Below are 24,513 nucleotides of genomic sequence, written 5' to 3'. Positions count from 1 at the left end.
CAATGTGTTAATTTCTGCTGTACAGCAAAGTGATTCAGTTATACATATACAAACATTATTTTTTAAATATTCTTTTTCATGATGGTTTATCCTAGGATACTGAATATAGTTCTCCAGGGACTTCCCTGGTGGTCCAGTGGTTAAGACTCCTCACTTACAATGCAGGGGGCGTGAGTTCCATCCCTGGTTGGGGAACCAAGATCCCCCATGCCCTGTGATGTGGCCAAATAACAAAAACAAAAAAAAACCCCATCAAATATAGTTCTCTGTGCTGTACAATAGGACCTTGTTGTTTAACCTTCTGTGTTTCATGATGATAAACAATTACTACTCTGCACTCAATTCCAGTGTGGGGCTTGCTCCCCTCACCAACAAGCCAATCTCCAACACCAGCTGGGCGTCCTGCAAGTCAACTCAGTTCTGACACTATCCCACAGGTTAAGGACTCAGTCCTACAAGACTGCCACCTTTTACCCCCCACCCCCACTTCAGATTCCGGTCACAAGCCCAGGTTGTTAACCTGTGCTTCTGACCAACTGGCTATAAATCAGAGGTTCCCAAGACCCCCCTCCTCGGGTTGGATTAATTTGCTAGAGCAGCTCACAGAACTCAGAAAAACGTTTCGCTTACTAGAACACTGGTTTATTACAGAATGTAACTCAGGAACAGCCAGATGGAAGCACAGGCACAGGGCAAGGTGTGGGGAGAGGGCACGGAGCTTCCATGCCCTATCCAGAAAATGTTCCTCTCCCCAATCTCCACGTGTTCACCAACCCCGCAGGGTAACTATGGATTGAGACTAGGCTGGGACCGGGTGGCCTGACCCCTACTTCAAGGTCACTCCCTCCAGTCCCATTTCCACCTGGCGCTCTGGCCACACAGAAATCCCCCCAGATTACCCCCAGCCCTCTCCTCCCTCTTAGCCCTGACATGGGCTCTCCCCTCTGCCTGTGATGACTTCCCAATGCAGTTCTTCACTTGACCAAACCCTGCTCTTGTACGAAGACTCAGCCCCGGTGTCACCTCCCACTAAGGGACAGATGCTTCCTCGGTGCTCTCACCATTGTAGCCCACTTCATGTCACTCTGCGGTTACCTTCCCAGTCTGCCTCCTCACCACAGTGTAAGCTTGGCCAGGGCTGGAAGAGGCTGTTTGGTTTGCCCTTGGAGTCCCCGGTGTTGGTTGAGCCTGTGGTCCTGCCTGTAGGAAGCCATAGGTGTTGGGAAAACACCTGCAGGCAGGCAGGGAATTGCTTCAAGATGGTGAATGAACACGGCTTCAGTTCTTGAACCACACAAGGAGAGGAAAGCGTGGAGCAGAGAGACTGATGTCCACTGAGCAGCAAAAACAGTGAGAAACTCCTGGGAAGATTGAAGGGGATTGTGAGCTGGGTGGTGGAGGGGTGGACAGGGTTGGCAGCTGGAGCGGGCTAGAAAGAGGATAGCCACGGAGTCTGTAAAAAGAGAGTTTGGCCCCTCCTGGGGGCAGCCCCACAGAACTGAAAACATACAATGTTTTCGTACATACAACATACAACTGAAAACATACAATTCAAGCAACATTATTTTTAACAGCCAAAAAGGTGGAAACCCAAATGTCCATCAGCTGGTGAATGGAGAAACAAATTGTCATCTATCCATAGAGTGGAATATTATTCAGCCACGAAAAGGAATGGAATATGGACTTTGGATGATTATCATTGTGTTCATCAATGGTAACCTGTACATTTTGGGGATGTTGACAGTGGGGGAGGTTATGCATGATGGGGGCAGAGGGTGTATGGGAAATCCCTGTACCTTCTACTCAGTTTTGCTGTGAACCTAAAAGTTGTGGTGAAAATAACTATGTCATGGGCCAGCAAACGTTTCCTGTAAAGGTGCAGGTAGTAACTTAGATCAGACCTGGGAGCAATGAAGGTGAGTGGACTCCAAATCCCATCAGGCCATGGGGTCATGACTTCATGAGCTGCAGTGACACAGAGTCCAAGTGCTCATGGGAGTTGTAGTTTAAGGGGGCATGTCTATTTGGGGACAACAGATAATGAGGGACGAAGAGGTATTTTGATTTAGGGGAAGGAAGGGATAAGCTATTTCTCAGAGAACTGGCCTGACTGGTGAGGAGTGGGGAGTTGGAAAGCCCCCCTGGATGGAGCCTACTGATTCCTCTTGTCCCCTCCACCCAGCCCTGGACCCCGTCACCATCACCTCCTGTATCAGCACCTCAGGGAGGGGGGGGGGCACGGAGTCACCCTCACCTAGTCCTGCCCCCTGGGAGGCTATGAGGCCTTTGAGTTGGAGGTGGGCGGGCAGCGGGACTCCAGGACAGCTCCTCTTGTGGGAGAGACGTGTGGGTGTCGGGACTTAGGCCGGCTCAGTCCTACTCAGCCACCATCACGACCGTCTGGGATGGAATGAGGGCCCAGTCTGCCTCCGTGACCTGCCACACCGAGAGCACAGGTGAGCAGAGCCCCACGGGGACAGAGAGCTATTGATACAATGACATTCTCTCCAGACCCCTTCACACCCTGTTGTGAGACAGTCTCACCAACCCATGGAGTCCTTTTTGTTTGTGTTTTATTTCCTGCTTTCTTTTAAACAGCTCTATTGAGTTGTAATTCCTATAACATACAACAGTTCACCCATTGAAAGTGTACAGCTCACTGACTTCTAGTATATTTGCAGTATTTGCAACCATTATTACCAGCAATTTTAGAATATTTTCATTAACCCATAAAGAAAAGTCATCTCCTTAAGCCATCACCCCCTAATTTCCCCAATCCCCCACCAACCAGCCATTGGCAATCTCTAATCTGCTTCTGTCTCCATAGATGTGCCTCTTTTAGAGCTTTCCTAAAAATACAATCACACAATATGTGGTCCTCTTTGACTGGCTTCTCTCACTTAGTATAATGTTTTTAAGGTTCATCCACTGTTCTAGTGTGTGTCAGTGCTTCATTACTTTTTATTGCCAAAATAAGATTTCATTGTGTGGATAGACCACATTTTGTGTATCCATCTGTTTGATGGATCTGTTGGGCCATTTCTACTTTTTGGCTATTATGAGTAATGCTCTTGAACATTCGTGTGCAGGTTTCCATGTGGACGTATGTCTTCATTTTTCTTGGGTGTATACCCAGGAGTGGAATTGTTAGATCACATGGTAAGTCCGTGTTTAATCTTTTGAAGAACTGCCAAATTTTTTTCCAACACTGCCGCACCATTTTTCACCCACCAGTGGGGTATTTGAAGAAGTTTGAACCTCACACTCAGGAAATCTTTGATCATGTACCATTGACCGTGGTCATGGGCCTCCCTGGGCCATGTCAACCATTTCCTAGGAATGAAAGCCTCTTAGGAGATGGGGTCTCTGATCTGGAGACACTGGAGTTTGGTGTACTGATAAATGGATGCTCTTCCAAACTGGGCTCAGTGGGTCCCACTGTCCAGGATTCTCTGGTTTAGCAAGAAGGGCCTCTGAGAAGACAGGTCCTCTTGGATCCTGGACTGTATCACTCTTTCTGATGGGGAGGGGAGGCTGCCCTGGGCATTGTAAGATGCTGTAAGCAGCATCCCCGGCCTCCAGCCACTAGATGCCAGTGGCACCACCATCGCAGCTGTAACAACCAGAAGTGTCTCCAGACATTGCCGGATGTCAGCTGGAGGGCAAAATCGCCCTCTCTGAGAACGACTAGTCTAGGCCAAATTGGGGAAGAGTCACTCTCTGACAACCAGGTCACTTGAGAAAGTGATGCCTTTGGATCAGGCTCCTTGGGAAGTGAGGACCTAAGGGGAAGAGGTTGGGTGGGAGGTAGGGCTCTATCCAGAAGCTTTCTCCTTTCCCTTCTCTGCCCTTGAATCTCCCCTCTAGACCCTCTGATCACAGCCTGGGTGAGGACAGAGGTAGGGGAGATGAGACAGCAGGAGAGCAGACCTAGGCTCTCACAGCCCACCACGCCTCCTTCCCCCAGGGGCCATCGTGGGAGCCATAGTCAGTCCCCTTCTGTTTCTCATCCTGGTGGGCCTGCTGGTTTTCTTCCTGAAGAGGAGGTGAGACTTGGCGCAGGGCTCATCGGGCGCCAGGAGGGAGGGGGCCTGGGGAAAGATGGGGATCCGTGGTTCTGGCCTCACTCCGCATGTCCTTTTCCCAGGCATAAGAAGAGTGAGAAGAAACCAGCACCCAGGGATCTGGTGTTCAGGTGAGTGGGTTTGGGGAGCATTCAAAAGACTCACTGTCAGGTCAAATCCAGCTGGTCACTGTATAGGTCAGAGGGCAGGGCCAAGGAACCCACCCACACCAGCCTCAGATCCCCACTGCGGCAGGGATCGCAATGCCTTCACCGCTGCCCACTCCCTAAGCAGCCTGGGCCGGTGGCTGTGGAATCTCTTTCAGTCTCAGTTCTGGGACTTCCATTCATTTATCCAAAAAGACATTCACTGAACCCCTGTTAAGTGTCAGGCACTGTTCTAGGTGCCGAGGAAACTGGCTGAAACAAAGATTCCTGCCCTTGTGGAGCTTGCATTCCAGCACAAGCAGCCATTAATAAACAAGATGATTAGGAATTCCCTGGCGGTCCACATGTTAGGACTCCACGCTTCCACTGCAGGGGGCATGGGTTCAATCCCTGGTCGGGGAACTAAGATCCTGCAAGCCGTGCAGCGCGGCCAAAACAAACAAACACACAAAAAACAAAACCAAGATGATAAGGAACGTGATGCTTACTTGGAGACAAATAAAGCAAGAGGTGGAAGCAGGAAGGGTGGAGGAATATTTTAAATAGAGTGTCCAGGAGAGGCCTTACTAAGAAGATGACTGAGACGAAGTCATTTGAGGACAGACCTGAAGCAAGTGAGGGCAAGAGTCCTGTGCCCATCTGGGGAAAAGGCATTCCAGGCAGGGAGATCAGCAAGTGCGCTGGCCCCGAGGCAGGCACAGGCTTGGCGTGTTTGGAGAACGTGGTGTGTCTCTGAGACTGAGCAGAGTGGATGAGGCGGGGTGGGGGTGGGGGTGGGGTAGGAAATGAGGTCGGAGAGCTACCAGGTGGGATCAGATCAGGTTGGGCCTTGTAGATGGTAGTGGGGACTTTGGTTTTATCCTGAGATGGGAGTTTTTGGAGGTTTTCAATAGAACTGTGACACAGTCTCACATTTTTATGAAGCAAAGGCAAAAGCAGGGAAGCAAAGGAAGACGTCTGTATATAATCCAGATGTCTGTTATGTCTTGGAGCAGGAAACAGTTAGAGGGAATCAGATTCAAGATGCCGTTTGAGTGTTTGAAGAGCAGACCTGGTTAAAGAATGGATGTATGGTGTGGGATTCAGAGAGGGCTCAAGAGTGAACCCAAGGAATTCAGCCTGAGCCCCAGGGAGGCTGGAATGGCCATTACTTGAGACAGAATGACTATGCGGGGTGCAGGTTTGGGGGAAAGTATCAGGAGCTCAGTGGTGGACACACTGATTTTGGGATGCTTGTCAGACACTTGAGTGAAAACGCTGAATGGGCTGTTGGATACAGAGTTCCGTGGTTCAGAAAAACGTTTGTGCAGATGTCTTCATCACTCTGAGTCCCCTTTAGGTTGGGTCAGTCATCATCAAATCTCTATGTCAGAATGATCCCCAGGGATCAATAGAGGAGGGATAGACCAGGGAGTAAGGGATGTTGCGAAAGCAGGTGAGACGGCCTGGCTGTAAAAGAAAGAGGCATAAACTGAGGGCGTGGCCATCAGAGGCAGGGGCTTGAGGGAGAGTAAATACGATGATGTCCAGTTTCTCCTTCGCCATAGAATCTGTCCTGGCCAGCGTACCACCCCACTCACCCTGTGACCTCTCCCCTCCTTACCCTGTGTCCATTATATGGCATCTGCAACAAATCACTGCACCCATTGGATTCCAAGTCTGGCCCCACCTGTATGCTGAGCATCTTGCCCTCCCCAGCCTCAATGTGCGTGTTTGGATGTCCCAGCGATGACCCTCGAGGACACACAGGTGGAGATTCCAGGAGGCAGGTGGGAAAACAGCTCTGAAGCTCGGGAGGGGGAGAAGTAGGGACTGGCAATGGAGATTCAAAAATCACAGATGAATGGATGGAAAGCGAAGCTAAGGAAATGGACAAACCCCATAAGAAGTGTGTGTCCAGTGAGAAAGGGGGGATTGAGGATGGGCTTCTGGGGATGCCCACCTTTTAGGATGGGCAGAGGACAGGGGCCCACCAAGGAGATGGAGAAGCAGCAGTCAGAGAGACGGTGATGGTGCAAACCAGGAGAGGGTGTTCAGGAAGAGGGTGGATCCGGAAGAAAGGAAGACGCGGTCAAAGGTGCGAAATGCTGCTGAGCACTGAGAGGTGGCCTTTGGAATTGGTGATAAGGAGGCAAATAAGATAGGGGACTTCGAAAAAAGTCCTTGTTCCCCTGTAGTCGTGGTGGAGACACCAGGCCATGGTGAAGGGTGGGAAGGAAGCAGAGAAAACTGGTCAGTGTGAGAAGTTGGAATGTGAAGGCGTGTTTTCATAGGTCGTCTTATTGTTTAGGTGTGATAAGGCCAATGGATCCAGAGACAGACACCATTGAAAGATAGTTCATTACAATCACAGATCCCAGGAGAGGGATTACACGTTACACCAAGCAAGGCCATGCAGAGAAGCACCAGGGTCAGCTGGGAGGTCGGGGAACACCTGAGGAAGAGGCTTTACTGTGGTTTCTGCAGCAGGAAGTGGGCAATCCAAGGCAGACGGGTTTAGTTTGAATCATTTCAGTGGACTCTGATGTACAGGGCCTGTCCCCTGTTCCGGCGGGGATTCCAGCAGACGGATCCCCAAAGGGGAGGTGGTGAGGGTGTGGATTTAATCAGCTTCTCAAGAAGGAGAACTGGGGAAATGCCTGGCGGTCCAGTGGTCAAGATTCCAGGCTTTCACTGCTAGGCCCGGGTTCAATCGCTGGTCGGGTATCTATCTCCCACAAGCCACGCAGCGTGGCCAAATAAATAAACAAAACTGTAAAAAAAACAACAACAACAAAATACCAGTCACGCAAAAAAGAAGAAGGTAAACTGACGAACCTCCAACCAGGGTCTCAAAACTGAGTCAAGACTGTATATATAACATCGTATATATAACACTATACTACAAGGGGAAGAGAGACAAAGAGCTGGAGCTGGAGCCACAGGAGGTCAAAGGATTCTTTTTTTAATACAGAAGTAAGATTAGCATGTTTACACACAAAAGGGAAAGAGGAGAAGGGAGAGCTACAGCAGAGAGGGAAGAACCATGGCTAGAGAGGGCCACAGGGAATTGGGGCCCAGAGAAGGGCAGTGGTCCTAAGTGGGAGAAGAAATACCCTTTCCTTTTTTTTGAGTCAAAACAAATTTTGATTGTGGTTAAAAAAAAAAAACAAATAACCTCCAGATAACAAATTTACCACCTCAGCCATTTTTACGTGTGCAGTTCAGTGGCATTAAGTCCATTCACGTTGTTGTGCAACCATCACCACCGTCCATCCATAGAACTCTTTTTTTAAAAAACTTTATTTATTTATTTATTTTGGTCACGCCACATGGCTTGTGGGATCTTAGTTCCCCGACCAGAGATTGAACCCACACCCTCAGCAGTGAAATCGCGGAGTCCTAACCACTGGACCGCCAGGGGATTCCCCGTAGAACTCTTTTCATCCTGCAAAACTGAAACTCTGTACACATCAAACCCTAACTCCCCATTTCCCCCATCTCCCAGCCCCTGGAAACCCCCCTTCTACTTTCTGGTTGTATGAATTTGATGACTGCCTCATATAGGTGGAATCGTATTTGTCCTTTTTGTTTGTTTGTTTGTTTGTTTGTTTTTGCGGTATGCGGGCCTCTCACTCTTGTGGCCTCTCCCATTGCGGAGCACAGGCTCCGGACGCGCAGGCTCAGCGGCCATGGCTCACGGGCCCAGCCGCTCCGCGGCATGTGGGATCTTCCCGGACCGGGGCACGAACCCGTGTCCCCTGCATCGGCAGGCGGACTCTCAACCACTGCGCCACCAGGGAAGCCCGTATTTGTCCTTTTATGTGTCCTCTTGTGACTGGCTCATTTCACTCAGCATAATGCCCTCCAGGTTCATCCATGTTGTTGTACGTGTCAGAATTTCTTTCCTTCCTTCGGAAGAATAATATTCCATTGTATGGTTAGACCACATCTTCTTTATCCATTCATCTATCAATGGACACTTGGTTTGCTTCCTCTTTTTAGCTACTGTGAATAATGCTGCTATGAACATGGGTGTACAAATATCTGAGACCTTGCTTTCAATTCTTTTGGATATGTACCTACAAATGGAATTGATGAATCAGAAACAACATCACTAACTTGAAAAGATATCTGCACTCCCATGTTCATAGTAGCATTACCCACAATAGCCAAGATATGGAAACAACCTAAGTGTCTGTCAATGGATGACTGAATAAAGAAGGTGTAATATAGGGCTTCCCTGGTGGCGCAGTGGTTAAGAATCCACCTGCCAATGCAGGGGACACGGGTTCGAGCCCTGGTCCAGGAAGATCCCACATACCATGGAGCAACTAAGCCCGTGCGCCACAACTACTGAAGCCCGTGTGCCTAGAGCCTGTGCTCCGCAACAAGAGAAGCCATTGCAATGAGGAGCCCTCGCACCGCAATGAAGAGTAGCCTCCGCTCACTGCAGCTAGAGAAAGCGCATTCACAGCGACAAAAGACCCAACGCAGCCGAAATAAATAAATAAATTTTTTTAAAGGTGTAATATACATATAGAATGGAATATTATTCAGCCGTAAAAAAGAATGAAGTAATGCCATTTGTGGCAACATGGATGGACCTTGAGGGCATTATGCTAAGTGAGATAAGTCAGACAGAGAAAGACAAATACTGTATGAGATAACACTTATACAGTAAGTCCCTTACACACAAATGAGTTCCGTTCCAAGACTGTGTTCATAAGTCCAACAAAGTTAGCCTAGGTACCCAACTAACACAATTGGCTATATAGTACTGTACTGTAATAGGTTTATGATACTTTTCACACAAATAATACATAAAAACAAGCAAACACAAAAAAGAAAACACTTTTAATCTTACAGAACAGTCCCTTGAAAAGTACAGTGTACAGTACAACGGCTGGCATCCAGGGGCTGGCACTGAGTGAACAGGCAAGAAGAGTTACTGACTGGAGGAGGGAGAGGAGGTGGGAGATGGCAGAGCTGAAGGATCCTCAGCCATAGGAGACAGAGGGCAAGCTGCAATGTCACTCACGCCTTATGTGATTGGACATGCGAACGCACATTCGCGTCTTTGAAAGTTCACAACTTGAAGTTTCGTATGCAGGGGACTTCCTGTGTGTGGACTCTAAAAAAAAAACTCGAGAGAATTCCCTGGGGGTCAAGTGGTTAGGATTCGGTGCTTTCACTTCCAGGGTCCCAGATTCGATCCCTGGTCGGGGAACTAAGATCCCACAAACAGTGCGGCGTGGCCAAAATTTAAAAATTATAAAAACCTCGAACTCTTAGATACACAGAACAGACTGGTGGTTACCAGAGGCAGAGGGTGAAATGGGTGAAGGTGATCAAAGGTACAAACTTCCAGTTATAAAAGTCCTGGGGAGGTAAAAAAAAGAAAACAAAACACAAAATCCTTTTCTTTTATCCCAAGCGCACAAGGTTAAAGGAGGTTGTGTGCCCCTTTTCCCCCACAGCTTCCCAGGGGACGTCCTGGCTGAAGACTTGGCTAACCACGTCAGGAAACACGAGGACAGCGGCTGTGGCTTTGCTGAGGAGTACCAGGTCGGGTGAGAACAGAGGGAGCCGAGCTGAACCCCACGTGCCCACGGAGACCTTTCCACCCCTTTGGGATTGAACAGAAGCAGGGATACATACTTGGTTGGCTCATACAGAAATTCTCAGCCATGATTATCCACCTTCTTGACTCACTGAACTCTTACTGTAGTGTTGGTTGGATGGGTTAATCCTAAAGCAACACCTTGGTTTTCCCCTGACCCCTCCTCTCTCACCTGCCTCTCCAGTCCCCATCCTCCTGCCCTTCCTCCAAAATGCCCCCCCCCCGGGGATGGTGCACACACTCGTCCTATTTCTTTCTTTCTTTTTTTAAAAATAAATTTATTTATTTATTTATTTATTTTTGGCTGCGTTCGGTCTTCGTTGCTGTGCGCAGGCTTTTTCTAGTTATGGCTCATGGGCTTAGTTGCTCCACGGCACATGGGATCTTCCCAAACCAGGGCTCGAATCTGTGTCCACTGCATTGGCAGGCAGATTCTTAACCACTGCGCCACCAGGGAGGTCCTACTTGTCCTATTTCTGTAGGTGCTACAGAATTCCAGGGTGTAAGGGGTGAGTGGGGTGGCACTTAGGAAGGCGGAGGGAGCAACGCGGGTATCCCTGGGGGAGGGCAGAGAAAATCCAGCATCTGTGCACCCTCCCCTCACTTCGCCCCGAGCAGCCGGCCCTGGAGGACCACAGCCAGTCCCAGACGGTGGCCTCAGCTCCGGAGAACAGCGCCAAGAACCGTTACAGAAACGTGCTGCCCTGTGAGTCACGAGCCTCTGCTGACTTTGTTCTCAGCCGTGACTTTGTCAACATCCCAGGCCTGACCCTTGCCCCTTATTACCCATGAGGGACAAAGCTCTTGCCCCCGTGAGCTGAGAAACCCCAGCCCGGCTCCTCCCGCCCGAGGTCCCTCAGACCCTCTCCCAGCTCCCCTTGTCTGTGTGCAGCGTGACGTGTCGGCGTGACCTCTATCCCCGGGTCTCCCACCCTGCCCCCTGCATCGCTAATGCCAGCCTCTTCCCCTAGATGACTGGTCCCATGTGCCCCTGACGCCCCTCCCTGGGGAGCCGGGCTCTGAGTACATCAACGCCAGCTGCATCCCTGTAAGGCTGCGGTTGGGAGCTAGGAGGATGCCGAATGAGCCTCGGAAGACGAGGGCCAGATGAGGCGGGATGTGACCTACCTGTTTTCCTCAACCAGGGTCTCTGGAGCCTCCGGGAGTTCATTGCAGTCCAGGGCCCCCTTCCCCACACTGTGGGCGACTTCTGGCGCCTGGTGTAGGGGCAGCGGAGCCCCACACTGCTCATACTGACCAACTGCGTGGAGTCTGCCCAGGTGAGAGGACACCTGGGTCCTGGGTGCTGACCCCTGAGCTCCAGCCCGTGACCCTGCCCCAGACACTGATCCCAGGGTAGACCTTGACTTAGACCTCACTGATTCCCTCCACCACAGCCCCAACTTTCCTGTCTCCCCCAGTCCACCCATTTGTCCACTTACAGGGTGAAGCTGATCTCAAGGACCTTGTGAAAGAGGAGTCCTCCTGGCTGGGATGAATCTACACCTGGCTGCCTGTGGGTCCTGCCTTGTCACCAGAGCAGGGGGGATTCCCCGGCAATGAATACAAGAGCCACCCTGCGGAGGGGCACCAGGGAAGGTGCTCTGGGGCCTCCTGTACTCTGACCCGCCCCAGTCTTCCCCCAGGTGAAGTGTGAGCATTACTGGCCTCTAGACGCCCAGCCCTGCACCCATGTGACCCTGGTGGGTGAGGAGGTGATGGAGAACTGGACAGTACGAAACCTGAAGCTCTGGCATGTAAGCCCCCATCCCACCCCTTCAGCCGCACCTTGACCCTCAGTTCCTCCCCTGTGATATTCCAGGCAGTCCCCTCCCCAGAGCTCCCCATGAAGTCTAAGCTTCCGCCACTCCCGCAAGAGACCACAATGTGCCCCAGGGATGTCCCCACCGGTCAGAAACCAGCCCCCGGGTCCTGAGCGCCCCCCAACTCCCCTCCGTCTAGATGCAAGAGCAGAAGACTTTATCTGTGCGTCAGTTCCACTATGTGACCTGGCCAGACCATGGCGTCCCCCACTCCCCAGACCCCTTGCTGGCCTTCTGGAAGATGCTCCGGCAGTGGCTGGACCAGACCGTGGGGGGAGGCCCCCCCATTGTACACTGCCCGTGAGGACCAGCCAGAGCCCTCTGTCTGTGAGGAAACCGCCCCCTTGGGGCTCAGAAACCAGGGTTCTCTGGGTCCTTAGGAACTTCTAGAGGAGGTGGAGGAGATGGGGAGGGCAGAAGGTGAAGGGGCGGTGATGCAGGTCAAGAATGATGATAAAGGTGAAGAGGTGGGAAAGAAAGAAAAAGAGGTAAAGGAGGAGGCATGCATGGGGAGAAGGAGGGAAGAGGGGTGAAGAGCAGGAGGGAGAGGCAGCCAAAGGTTTTAAGAAACATTTAAAACAGCTCCTTGGGGGCTTCCCTGGTGGTCCAGTGGCTAGGACACAGCACTTTCACTGTCGAGGGCCCAGATCCCACAAGCTTCACAGCGCAGCCAAAAAAAAATTTTTTTTAATGAAAAATAAAATAAAACGGTCATTTTCATGTTTAAAAATTTTCTTTTTTTTTTTTTTTTGCGATATGCAGGCCTCTCACTGCCGTGGCCTTTTCCGCTGCAGAGCACAGGCTTCGGCCGCGCAGACTCAGCGGCCATGGCTCACGGGCCCAGCTGCTCCACGGCATGTGGTATCTTCCTGGCCCGGGGCACGAACCCGTGTCCCCTGCATTGGTAGGCGGACTCTCAACCACTGCGTCACCAGGGAAGCCCTAAAATTTTTTTTTAAATGACAAGCTTGGGAGCTCATCTTCCCGTGTATGAACCCTAGCTCTGTCACTTACTAGCTGAGTGGCCTGGGACAATCGACTTCACCTCACTCAGCCTCCATTGCCCCGTATGTAAAATGGGCACGCTCGACTAATGGTTCCTACCTCTTAGGAGTGGGAGGAGTGAAAAAAGCACGTAAGGCACCTGGAACAGGGCCTAGCAGGTAGATAGAACACAGAGCATAGTCATTTGTTATTACTTCCTACTTAATGAAGTAACCCCCACTTAACACTGTAGCCTCCAGGATAGTCTCACTGAATACCCTGACCCCTGGGTGCTCCGAACACAGATCCCTCCAGCCAGCTGAGACTCCCCCTCCCGTGGTCTGACCCTTCTTGTCCCCGCCTAGCGCTGGCGTGGGCCACTCGGGCACCCTCATTGCCCCGGATGTCCTGCTGCGGCAGCTGGAGAGTGAGGGTCTCATGGGGCCCTTCAGCTACGTGATGGAGATGTGAGAAAGCCGGCCACATATGGTGCAGACTGAGGTGATGGGGATCCTCGGGCACAGGGTGGCTGTGGTGGGGTGGGGCCCCAGAGGAAAGCAGGCCGAGGCTCAGTAGCGCACCCTCACCTGCCCATGCTCTGTCCCCAGGCCCAGTATGTGTTCCTGTACCAGTGCATCCTTAGGTTTCTGCAACAGTCATCCCCAGTGCCCGCTGAGAAGGGGCCCACCTATGAGAACCTGCTTTTCGAGAATGTAGCTCCTACAGAGGCCTAAGCTGCGGGAGGGCTGAGACCCCAGCCCATCTAGACTCAAATTCTGCATCCCTACTTCACCCCAGATACCTGGACCCCTGGGACAGCAGAGGGCTGGGGTTCCACACTCCTGGGCCCTGCAGGAAGAGGGGGCTGGCAGCCTAAATTCCTGCTTTCCAGAGGGGGAGAGAGGTCAGGTGGGAGCCCAGATCCTGGATTTCCAGTTCCTTGAAGAAGGAGAGGGATGGGATCTAGGATTTCCTTGTTGCTTTTTGAGGGAGGAAGAGGCTGCAGGGTCTCAAGGAAACAAGCTGATTTCTGAGGAAGAAAGGAAGTAACGAGGGTCCAGAATTGTGGCCACCCAAGGCGCAAGGGCAGGCCAGGCAGTATCCTGCCCGTATTTTACTCCAGAAACTGAATCATCAACCTTCGAGGATCTGAGGTTTCCCTGCACCCCACTGCCTGTACATATTTTTTCTTTTATCCCATAATTTATTAAATCACTATGCTCCCCAGAGACACTTGCCCCATTGGATTTCTGGGTCTGGAAATAATATTGGGGTGGGTTCCTGACGTTTAGGTACTGAGGCCAATGTCCTAGGGAGGAAACTAGAGGGACTCACAATTTGCACCTGAAAAATGTAGGTTTGGACAGTTGAGTCTCTCCGAGAAGACTGTAGGTCTAGGGTCTGGGCAGTGTGGACTCGCTTCCCTTGAGCTGGGAGCATGGGGGCTTGCCTTCTGGGCATGGTCTTAGGGGAACTTAGAGGGTGGAGTGAAGTCTGTATCGGATTTGCTGGAGAATTTCACGCTTAGTCTCCTGTCTGGGTATCTGAATAGCTGGGTCTCCGGAGAGGGTCTTCTGGGTCCTAGAACCCGATATCCTGGAGCCTGGTTCTATGGACAGTCCCGGGGTCTGGGGTGGGGAGAAGGGGTCTGTATGCCCGGTGGCTGGACTAGAAGGCAGAGAATCCTTGGGACCAGGATAAATATCCGTGGGCGCCCTGGTGGTTCCAGGCTGGGGCGGGACGAGGGCCGGGGCGGGGTTCTCCACCTTCCAAACACGCACGCGCGCACACACATACACACTCTCAGTCTTTCTCTCACACACATATACACGCTCACACACACGCACACGGGCACATACACACCCCGGGCCGGCTCCGTTCGGCTGAGCCCCCGCCCCACAGCGCTCCGCGATCAGCACCCAGGACAGCGCCAGCCACACGCGTGCGGGGGCGGGGTCCGGGCGGGGCCGGCGCCTCGGTATCTCTCGGGAGGGTCCTGTCTAGCCACCGAGCAGGTAGGAGCCACTGGAACCCCCTCCCTAAGCCCAATCCTCATTTCCATCCCTAGAGGGATGGTGTGTGTATGTGCGCGCGCGCGCGCGCGTGTGTGTGTGTGTGTGTGCGTGCGCGTGTGTGTGGTGGCGGGGACACTGGGAGAGACCAGCAGATGGAGTGGGAGGGCTGGAGCCTGAAATGGGGAGAATGGGATTTAGAGACAGGTGTGGAGACAAAGAGCCAGAGGGAAGGGAGGAGCAGGCAGTGGAAGAGGGTGCGAGACCCCGGTAGACTGAGATCGGACAACAGGCAGAGGCCAGACAACCCAGACGGAGGAGCGGCGAGAAGCCGACGGGGAGACGGACCTCGATGTGGGGTCGAGAGAGGAATGGAGGCCGAGGCGGTCACGAGGACAGGTGTGAAGACAGAGCTCAGGGTGCGCGGAAGAGACAAACAGGCTGAAAAGGATGTGGGGGCCCAGCCAAGGCAGCAGGGCAGCCGCCCGCCCCTCACATTCCCCGCAAAAGTGGGAGAGGGAGGGCAGCCTGAGTCTTCACTCCCAGGGCCAGATGTGGAGGGAGGAGCCAGCCTTGGGCGCGTGGACAGACGCATGGGCAAGGCCGCGTCCTCCGCATCTTCGCTTGTCAGGGGTATCCGGGTCTGAGGTCCCAGGTGGGACGGGGAACCGAACAGGCTTGCGCCTCTGGGACTCGGCTTCTGTGCGTCAGCCCCGCCCGTTGTCCTGGCAACAGGCCGTTGCCGGGGCAACCAGCGCTACCTTCACCCCGCCCTCGTGGAGCCAGCCGTCGCTCTGGGCAACCCGGTGCGCTGGTTCCCACGCCCGCCCTCGCCCACTTCCGGTTCAGGCCCCGGGGAAGGGCAAGGAAGGGACAGAAGTCAGCGGGACTGGATTCCTGGAGGCCTTGGAAAGGGAGGGGGCGTCCCTTGGGATGAGACTTGGTCCTGGAATCCACCCCCAGCCCTCGCCCTCCGTCGCAGGAAGGCTGAAACAACAACCCCCAGCATGCCTCGCGGCGGTTGGCAGGTTCCCATACGGGACCATACGGCCCAGGGTGCCGATGGGAGTTGGAGTTCTTTGTTGTTCGGATGGCTCGACGATGCACGGGGTGGGTGTGGGGGGACTAGAGCATTTGGGTGCCTCCGCAGAAAGAACAGTAAGACCCCGCCGCCATGTTCCCGGAGCCCCCAACACCGGGGCCTCCAGCGACCGACACGCCTCCTGACTCGAGTCGCATCAGCCACGGCCCTGGTGAGCGAAACCCGGGGTGGAGCGGAGGGAAAGCCATGCTAGGATTCCCAGGGGCGGGGTTCGAACGGGTGTATTCAGGCTGGCGGGCTGGAAAATACGGGTGAGATTATAGTCGGCATCCTGGATTGGAATCTAAATGAAATGAAAAAGGAACAGGTTTGTGAGAAAATCAGGAACCAAATCAAGGGGTGTGGAATGGAATGGAACTGTGGATTGGTGAATTGGAAGGTCCACCTCTCCCTTCTTTTAAAGAGGGAGACTGAGGCCCAGAGAAGGGTTAAGCCTTCTAAAACACAGCGGTTGAGCAAAAAGATTAGAATGGGAGTAGAAGAGGAGGTGGAACTAATCCTAATAGGCAAGAAAATCTAGATGGTGTCAGCCTGCCTTAGGTCTTCAAATAGTTTTATATGTGAGACCAGTTGGAAGGAAAACATGGGAATAAAATGGAATGGAAATGGCTGGAGGGAAAACAAGGCCAGGATTTCAGCTGACACGGGTCATACAGAATGAATCAGCCTGCTTGTCTCTCAGGGCCTCAATGTTTGCTGTTTCCATGTCCTCTGCAGTGCCCCCCTGGGCTCTGGCCACCGTCGTGCTGGTCTCAGGCCTCCTCGTCTTCAGCTGCTGTTTCTGTCTCTACCGGAAGCGTTGTCGGAGGCGGATGGGCAAGAAGAGCCAGGCTCAAGCCCAGGTCCACCTTCAGGAAGTGAAGGAGCTGGGCCGGAGTTACATAGACAAGGTGTGGCCTGGCCCAGCCCCTCAGCCCTGCTCCTTCCTTCACCCTTACTCCTCTCAATGGCCCAGCAGCCTCAGTCCCTGCTCCATCCCTCTTACACCCGCTGTATTTGCTCATCTCCCTTGTGTGTCTAGCCCTAACCTGGACCTGGGGACCTGGAGATAGACCAGACATTCACAAGAACCTCCAGCCTGATGGGGAAGTCAGATGCTCATATAGACATTCAAAATACAGGGTGGTATGTGCCACGTTAGAGGCAGTACAGGGCACATGGGAGCACAGAGAAACCACCTGACAGCCAAGGCGGTCTGAGAAGGCTTCCTGGAGGAGGTGACTTCTGTGTTGAGACCCAGAGGAACTCAGAATTAACTGAGAGCAGAGAGAAGGACATTCTACCTCAAAGGAGGAGCATGTGTTGAGGCCTGGAATCCTGATTCTGAGGGATATTTGGAGAACAAAGAGTCATTCTTCACAATAGCTGGGGTATAGCATACAGATATCCTGTGCTCTAGGGTGAGGTTTCTGGAGAGCTCAGCAGTACCCATGTAATGAAGGTGATTGGGAGCCACAGAAGTTTTGAGTGGGAGAGGCACAAGGTCACATGGGCTTTAGGATGAATCCCCTGGAACCCTTGTGGAGGACAGGTCTGGGGCAAGGAGACAAGGGAGGAGGCTGTATGGCAGCCTTGAGAGGTTGAAGCAAACGCGAGTTGGAAGACGTCGTTGGCGTGGAAAGCTACAGGTGCAAGTATCTGAGCACTGGGCCTCTGAATGCAGAGTGGAATGAGGCTCTCCTGGGAGCCAGAGTCCTAGGTTTCCAACCCAGAGCAACCGGCTCTGTGACCTTGGGAAATTCACTGTTTGTCTCTGAGCCTCAAGTTTGTGGACCATAACTAGTATTTCCTTACCTCCCTTTTCAACAAATAGCTGTTAAAATTATTACCCTTAAGGGATGTCCTTTAGGGCCCTGGTATCCAGTCTTCATCCCTCTCCCCTAAGCCAGTGACTCCAAAGACCATCAGCATCAGAATCAGTTCAGGTACTTGTTGAAATGCAAATTCTGGATCTTGTGCCAGACCTACTGAATCAGAATCTCTGAAGTGAAGGCATTTTGCCACTCTACTCAGGGGAATTCTGATTCACATCGCATTTTGAAAATCGGTGGCTTAGGTTAAGAAGTTTTCTGACTTTGTTGTTCTAGTTTAGAATGGCAAATACACACTAAATATGCCATTTTTCCTCCATATTTTCTGTCCAAGATCACTGATCAATGTGGCAATTTGGACAATCATCCCAATACATCCATTAATGTGTGAACTAAAATCTGCATCCATCCTGTAGGCAATGAGACACTGTCAGTGCTTGTTTTTCTAGTCTAGTCATGACAAGCACACTGCATGTGTGTCATCACGTCTATGCCCCACCGGTAGCAGGCATCACTAATAAAACACTGACGAACGTACCACACTGTGTTGCCATGGCTAGTCCCACCTGTGGCAGACATCACTAATCAAACACTGACTCTGCTTAGCTTGCAAGTGTTCAGGTATAGCTGGAGGGATCTGTGAGTCTCCTTTGGCTTCTGCGCCTGGGTGGATATCACTATCAGGGGAAGAGTTCACCTGCCCTTGCCCCGGCTCTCTAAGGTGCAGCCAGAAGTGGAGGAGCTGGAGCCGACGCCATCTGGGCCAGGGCAGCAGGTGGCAGAGAAGCATGAACTAGGACGACTACAGTACTCACTGGATTATGATTTCCAGAGTGGCCAGGTGGGTGTGGAGGAGGGGAGATGCTTTGGAGGGGAGGGTCCCAGGGGTTCTAGCCCCTTCTTGGAGGAAGCTCTGGGAGGGAAGCTAAGACTTGGGTCCCCTTATCACTGTACAGCTGCTGGTGGGCATCGTGCAAGCTGAGGGATTGGCAGCCTTGGACCTAGGTGGCTCCTCTGACCCCTACGTGCGGGTTTACCTGCTGCCAGACAAACGGAGGCGGCACGAGACCAGGGTGCATCGGCAGACGCTGAACCCACACTTTGGGGAGAACTTTGCCTTCAAGGTGAGCTCGTGGCCTCAGTGCTTTATGCCCGGCAGCCTGTCCCCAGTCTCTGAAACACTTGGGACCGATATCTTCAGCTTTTACTGGTGGCAGCTACCAGCTCTGGGGACTATTCCACTGGACCCTGCGTTGTCCCTTTGGGGGGCACTACTGGCCCCTGGACTGCTTCGTTGGTCCTTGGGCTGTCCCATTTGGGGTCCATAGGCACCCCCCTAACTGTTCCTTGGGACCCTTGCTGCCCCCACTCATCGCCTTCCACCTGGATGTGCTGTGTCCCACTTCCTACTCTCACCGTGTGCTTTCTTTGCGTCCCCCTTCCCCCAGGTCCCCTACGTGGAGCTGGGGGGCAGGGTACTGGTCATGGCAGTATACGACTTCGACCGCTTCTCCCGCAACGACTCCATTGGGGAGGTGCGGGTCCCCATGAGCTCCGTGGACTTGGGGCGGCCAGTGCTGGCCTGGCGGGAGCTGCAGGCGGCTCCTCGGGAGGAGGTGAGCACGCGTGGCCACGCCTCCACATCTGGGCCCGCCCACCTCAACCCCGGGCCAATCAGATCACAGGCCTCCGCGATCCTCTGGGCTCCAGCACTTCCACCTGCTGCAGAAGAGTAGCTCCCAGGGCTATCCTGGTGGATCAACGCCTCCCCTCGGCAGTCCCCCCTCGGATTGTACCACCCGGGTCTTAACTCTGGACCATACCATTTCAACACGAGGGGGAGGGGAGAAAAATCGCAGAGGGGTTGGATGCGGAGCCCCGGTTCCGGTGATGAGTCCCTCTCCATCTTTTAGCAGGAGAAACTAGGTGACATCTGCTTCTCCCTCCGCTATGTCCCCACGGCCGGGAAGCTCACCGTCATCGTCCTGGAGGCTAAAAACCTGAAGAAGATGGATGTAGCAGGGCTGTCAGGTGTGTGGGAAGCAAGCAAATGGTGGTGATGGGCGGGGGAGGTTCTCTGGCTAAGGTTCTGGCAGTGTCTGGGCCCCGAGGGTCTCACAGGGGAGAGGGGGACCCCGGCTGTCATGGAGGATTTAGATTCTATTTGGGCACAGAGAAAGGGAGACCTGAGGGGTCCATGGGCTGTCTCTGTGTTGTTCCAAAGAAGAGTCTCATGCGTTCCCCTCAATCTGATCCCTTTGGACTCACCAGAGTGGTGGGGTTATAAGATTCCTCCTCCCTCTCCCCAGATCCGTATGTCAAGGTCCACCTGCTGCAGGGTGGCAAAAAGGTGCGGAAGAAGAAAACAACCATCAAGAAGAATACTCTGAACCCCTATTACAACGAGGCCTTCAGCTTCGAGGTGCCCTGTGACCAGGTCCAGGTGAGCTCAGACCTGCCCATAGCCCCTGCCAGAGCAGCCCTTACCCCGGAGTCCCAGGCCCTGAGAGACCCCCGTTGCTAAGGGAAGGGAGACTCCTTTTCAGCCCTGAGAAGCCAGGTCTTGGGGCTCTGATTGTGCTCTCAATCTCGGTTTCTCCCATGAGGACCAGGAAGCCCCACCCCCAAGCAAGACCAGGGTGCCCGTTGCCCTCAGGAGCTCTGGCTACTGAGAAAAAGAGACTTCCCCACAACCCTAAGGCCCGGCCCCTCCACCCATTTCAAAGTCTTGAAGATTTGCCCCCCTTAGGAGGCTGACCCTAAGGGGCCTCCTAACAACCCCTGAGCAACGGGGTCCTGAGAGTTTATCTCCGCCCCCTCCCCCGGTCCAAGCTCCAGATGAAGCCTTAGCCCAGGGGCCTAGGAAGACCCCTCAGAATGAGGGTTGTGAGGGAGAGGGTCTCCTTAGCAATGAAATCTGAGTCCCTCACATTACCTCCTTACCCCACTCTCTGTCTCTTCTTCCTCCCCTGCCCACCTCAGAAGGTTCAGGTGGAGCTGACTGTGCTGGACTATGACAAGCTGGGCAAGAACGAGGCCATCGGGAGGGTGGCCGTAGGGGCAGCGGCCGGGGGCGCTGGGCTGCGGCACTGGGCAGACATGCTGGCCAATCCCCGGCGGCCCATCGCCCAGTGGCACTCGCTGCGGCCCCCTGACCGAGTGAGGCCACCGCCAGCACCCTGATCCCCACCCTCAAGCCCCTGACCCCAGACTCCTATCCAAAGCCACGTCCATGCCCACCTTTAAGCCTTCTCTGAACGCTAACACCCCCCCCACTCTACCCATTCCTGCCTTCTCCCCATCCCCATTATGCCAATCATGATAACCTGCCAACTCCCCCAATATGGCACATGCCCCAAAGCCCCAGGGACCCCTGGGGGAGGAGGGGAGCAGTCTGGTCTCCCGCCATCCCAGGGTCTCGCCCTCTGCTTTGACAATCAGTGATCCCAGCCTACTATCCCCTTGGCTCCCAGTATCCCTTTTCCTGCACAGTATCACCCACTCCTGTCCCCGGTCTGATTCCTGCACCGCTCCTGGGACCAAATAAATACTCAGCAACTTTGCTGGCCTGGACCGGTGCTCCTTGATGGAGGTGGGTAGGGGTGAAGACTGGGAACCCAGGAGGGACCCTCCAGGGGTGGGACCACACAAGGGCAGGGATAGGGCTGCCTATCCTGGAAACACACACGGAAACTCACCCACCCACTCATCCATCCATCCTTTCACCCACTCACTCTCCCATTCACTCCATCACTTATTCATTCACTCACCCCTCCAAGCTTCAGCTTCCTCATCTGAAAAAAGTCATGATAATACTAACACCTACTGTACATTTGCTGTGAGGAGTCAATGAGAATTCACTTAGTTATTCATGAATTTATCTGCTCCCTCACCCATGATTTACATAGATTTTCATACCCATATTTCCCTCCCTCCCTTTCTTTCTTCCTTGCATCATCCATCCTTTCTATATTCCCTGAGGCCCTCTGTGTGCCAGCTTCTGTTGGATGCTGGGGACCCCCAAATAGATGCAAATCCAGACTTTACTTCCAAGCAGCTTATTGTCATCAAGGAAACAAAGTAGATATGCAGCGTCTAGGAATAAAATCCCCAGAGAATGAGAGAAAGGGCAAGATTTCCTCAGGGAGACACAGTAGTTCCAGCTACACCTCATTCTTTTTGCAACAAATTCTTTCTCTCAGTCTGTGTCTAGGAAAGTGGATCATTTTATTGGCTTCTCCCCCATCTCATCCCAGACAGGATTTCAGGTGACGGACAAAGGTCCATGACATTTGGCAAGAGAGCTCTCTGAGCATCAGGTAAAGTAGAAAATGAGCCAACAAGTGCTGCCATGTGCTAATGAAAGGGGCAGAACTTACCCCTGAGCTTCCTGGTAGCCAGTGGGAAAAGGGAAATCTGATCAGTTACCTAGGTTGTGAGGTCCATGAAATTTAAAAAGTTCCTCCAAAGGAATGCAATAATTTCTCATGTGTGAGTGAGTGGGGGGCATCTTTATAAAGACAGTACTATGTATATATTATTACTATTACTGCTACTACTTTTGATAATAATCCTCACAGCAACATCATTAAATAGACACGATTATTATTCCCAGTTGACAAATGAGGAAACTGTGCTTCAGGGAATTAACATGACCTGCTCGGGATCATACATCCAGGAAGTCCTTCTCTAAATCCTGGGGTTGAATCTGTTCTGAGTTAGATGATGACATTGGGATCCCTGGGTCTATGTCTCCACAAGTAAGCAGACAAATGAGAAGTATAAAACCATTACAAGTGGCGACCAAACTGGGAAGGACACCAGTAAGGGCTCAGATCATTTAAAAAGGGTTGTCAGGGACAGCTTCTCTGAAGAAGGCTGTGATATGAATGACAAGAAGGCATGAGGCTTCCAAAGAGGAAGGGGAAATACAATGGAATATGATCCAGTCACAAAAAGGAATGAAGTAACTGATTCATGCTGTAGCATAGATGAACCTTGAAAACACGATTTTAACCAGACATAAAAGGCCACATATTGTATGATTCCAACTATATGAAGTATCTAGAATAGGCAAATCCACAGAGGAAAGAAAAGTAGACTAGTGGTTTTCAGGGACTAGGGAGAGGGATAAATGAGGAGTGACTGATTAATGAGTATGGGGTCTCCTTGTGGCATGATGAGCAATTTCTGGAACTAGATAGTGGTGATGGTTGCACAATACTGTGAATGTACTAAACATCATTAATTGTAAGCTTCGTATCGTGTGTATTTTAACACACACACACAAAGATGAGGAGGAAGAGAATTCCAAGTTCCTTGCAAAGGCCCTGGGGGCAAGAACAGGCTTGATGTATTCTCAAAAGAGCCAGGAGGCCAGTGTGGCTGGAGAGGAGCATCAGGGTGGTTGTATGGGGGTGGAGGTGGGGACATGACGTAAGAGACACAGCCAAGAGCCAGATCACACAGGAACTAGGAGGTGAAGCTAAGGAACTGGGATTGTATCTACCTGCAGTGAGAAACCTCAGTAGGGTTTTAGAGGGAAGTGGCATGGCTTGGTTCACATTTCAGATTACTCTGGCTCCTCCGTGGAGGAAACGTTGTGGAGAGTGGCGGTGATGAAGATAAAAGACATTAAGCCTCACTGGAGAAAGTCAGGATCTGGGGCTCTAGTGGGCTGAAGGCTGACTCAGGAGGGGCCCAGGTTGGCTGGCCCACTCCTGGAGGGTTGCTGAAAACTCAGCCTTCATTTCCTTCCCACTAACCAGAACTGTCCTCAGCAGGCAGGTGGACCTTCTTTCAACCCACCACACTCCTGCTAGTTGCATGTTACCTTTCCCATTTTACAGAACATGAAACTGAGGCAGAGAGGGTGACTGACTTGGCTAAGTTCATGTAGCAGGGTAAGGAGAGGGGACAGAGAACCGAGGCTCCTTGGGTGCTGTGCCCTGGGCTGGGTGCTGGGGATGATCTGGAGATGTGTCTCACTGGAGTCCCTGCCCTTGTGGAACTCACAGACAGGTTAAGTCACCTGGCCGAGTTCTCTCAGCCAGCAAGTGACAGGACAAGGTGTAAACCCAGCCATGTCTGGCACCAAAAGCCACATTCTCAAGCGTCCTCAACCCCAGATATAAAGTACTGGGAGTCACAGGGTAGACTACAGTGGCCATCTGCTGAAAAAGCAGGAGCAGAACTCAGGAAGATCCCTGGCTAAGGTTGGAAGGATTTGGAGTTTTCTAGGGGGAGAAGGGGAGGATGTTAGAAGGAGCAACACAAGCCATAAAGGGACTTCCCTGGTGGTTCAGTAGCTAAGACTCCGCACTCCCAGGTTCGATCCCTGGTCAGGGAACTAGATCTCACATGCCGCAACTAAAAGATACCATGTGCTGTAACAAAAAAAAACAAACGATCCTGCGTGCCACAACTAAGACCTGGCTCAGCCAAGTAAATAAATAAATAAATAATAAATAAACAAAAATAAATAAATAAATAAACAAAAACACAAGCCATATAGACCTGGAGACAACAGAGGACTTGGTGTGGTTCCTGAGGTATGCTGTTACCATCTCTCTGAAGCCCTGTTGTGTAGCTTGCCCCCTTCCGTAGGGGGTGTAAATACTGTCACTGTGGCTGATTTCAAGCCACCAATGTGAAGTCTGAATATAGAGTTGAGAAGAGATGCCTACTACCACACCATCCTATAGTATTTCCCAGAGTAGAACAAGGGTCCCAAAATTTAAGGCAAAGCCAAAACAAAGTCACCAAAACCAACACACCCAGTAATCAAGATAGAAAGTATTTTAATGCAATATTTTTTTTTAAATTTAAAGACAGGATCTGACCCTTCACTTGGACCACTCTGCCTTATCCTAATCCTGGCCCTTGTTCTAATAAAACTTTATTTACAAAAATAGACAGCCCATGGTCCTAGTTTGCCAACTTCATTTT

At 52.1% G+C, this 24,513-nt stretch overlaps 2 protein-coding genes across 4 annotated transcripts; both read left to right on the top strand.

Moving 5' to 3' along the window:
• Window positions 1-117: 117 nt before the first annotated feature.
• Window positions 118-13,862, top strand: PTPRH (protein tyrosine phosphatase receptor type H). The gene is given in 13 exon segments (XM_029245596.1): window positions 118-2,229; window positions 2,232-2,307; window positions 2,310-2,456; window positions 3,968-4,046; window positions 4,148-4,195; window positions 9,691-9,778; window positions 10,452-10,539; window positions 10,805-10,881; window positions 10,979-11,113; window positions 11,480-11,590; window positions 11,796-11,956; window positions 13,006-13,141; window positions 13,249-13,862. Coding segments are annotated over 13 exon segments (1,356 nt in total). The 5' UTR covers window positions 118-2,145; the 3' UTR covers window positions 13,375-13,862.
• A 582-nt stretch (window positions 13,863-14,444) lies between these two features.
• On the top strand, window positions 14,445-21,128 carry SYT5 (synaptotagmin 5). Of its 3 annotated transcripts, XM_029244877.1 has the most exons (9): window positions 14,445-14,655; window positions 15,803-15,905; window positions 16,472-16,644; window positions 18,287-18,406; window positions 18,522-18,689; window positions 19,014-19,181; window positions 19,479-19,596; window positions 19,875-20,008; window positions 20,548-21,128. In XM_029244877.1, exons 2-9 carry the CDS (start codon window positions 15,827-15,829, stop codon window positions 20,746-20,748), a joined length of 1,161 nt encoding a protein of 386 aa, XP_029100710.1. In that variant the 5' UTR covers window positions 14,445-14,655; window positions 15,803-15,826; the 3' UTR covers window positions 20,749-21,128. The 3 variants fall into 3 exon arrangements, with proteins under 3 accessions (XP_029100710.1, XP_029100729.1, XP_029100718.1); XM_029244885.1 differs by lacking the exon at window positions 14,445-14,655 and having other exon boundaries at window positions 15,827-15,905; window positions 19,482-19,596; window positions 20,548-20,748; XM_029244896.1 differs by lacking the exons at window positions 14,445-14,655; window positions 16,472-16,644 and having other exon boundaries at window positions 15,422-15,905; window positions 19,482-19,596; window positions 20,548-20,748.
• Window positions 21,129-24,513: the final 3,385 nt, after the last annotated feature.

Source organism: Monodon monoceros, unplaced genomic scaffold (genome assembly GCF_005190385.1).
Source record: "Monodon monoceros isolate NGI ecotype Baffin Bay Population unplaced genomic scaffold, NGI_Narwhal_1 Super_Scaffold_10, whole genome shotgun sequence".
NCBI classification, from domain to species: domain Eukaryota; kingdom Metazoa; phylum Chordata; class Mammalia; order Artiodactyla; family Monodontidae; genus Monodon; species Monodon monoceros.
Note: the sequence above shows the minus strand (reverse complement) of the source record. Positions and strands in the feature narration are given on the sequence as shown.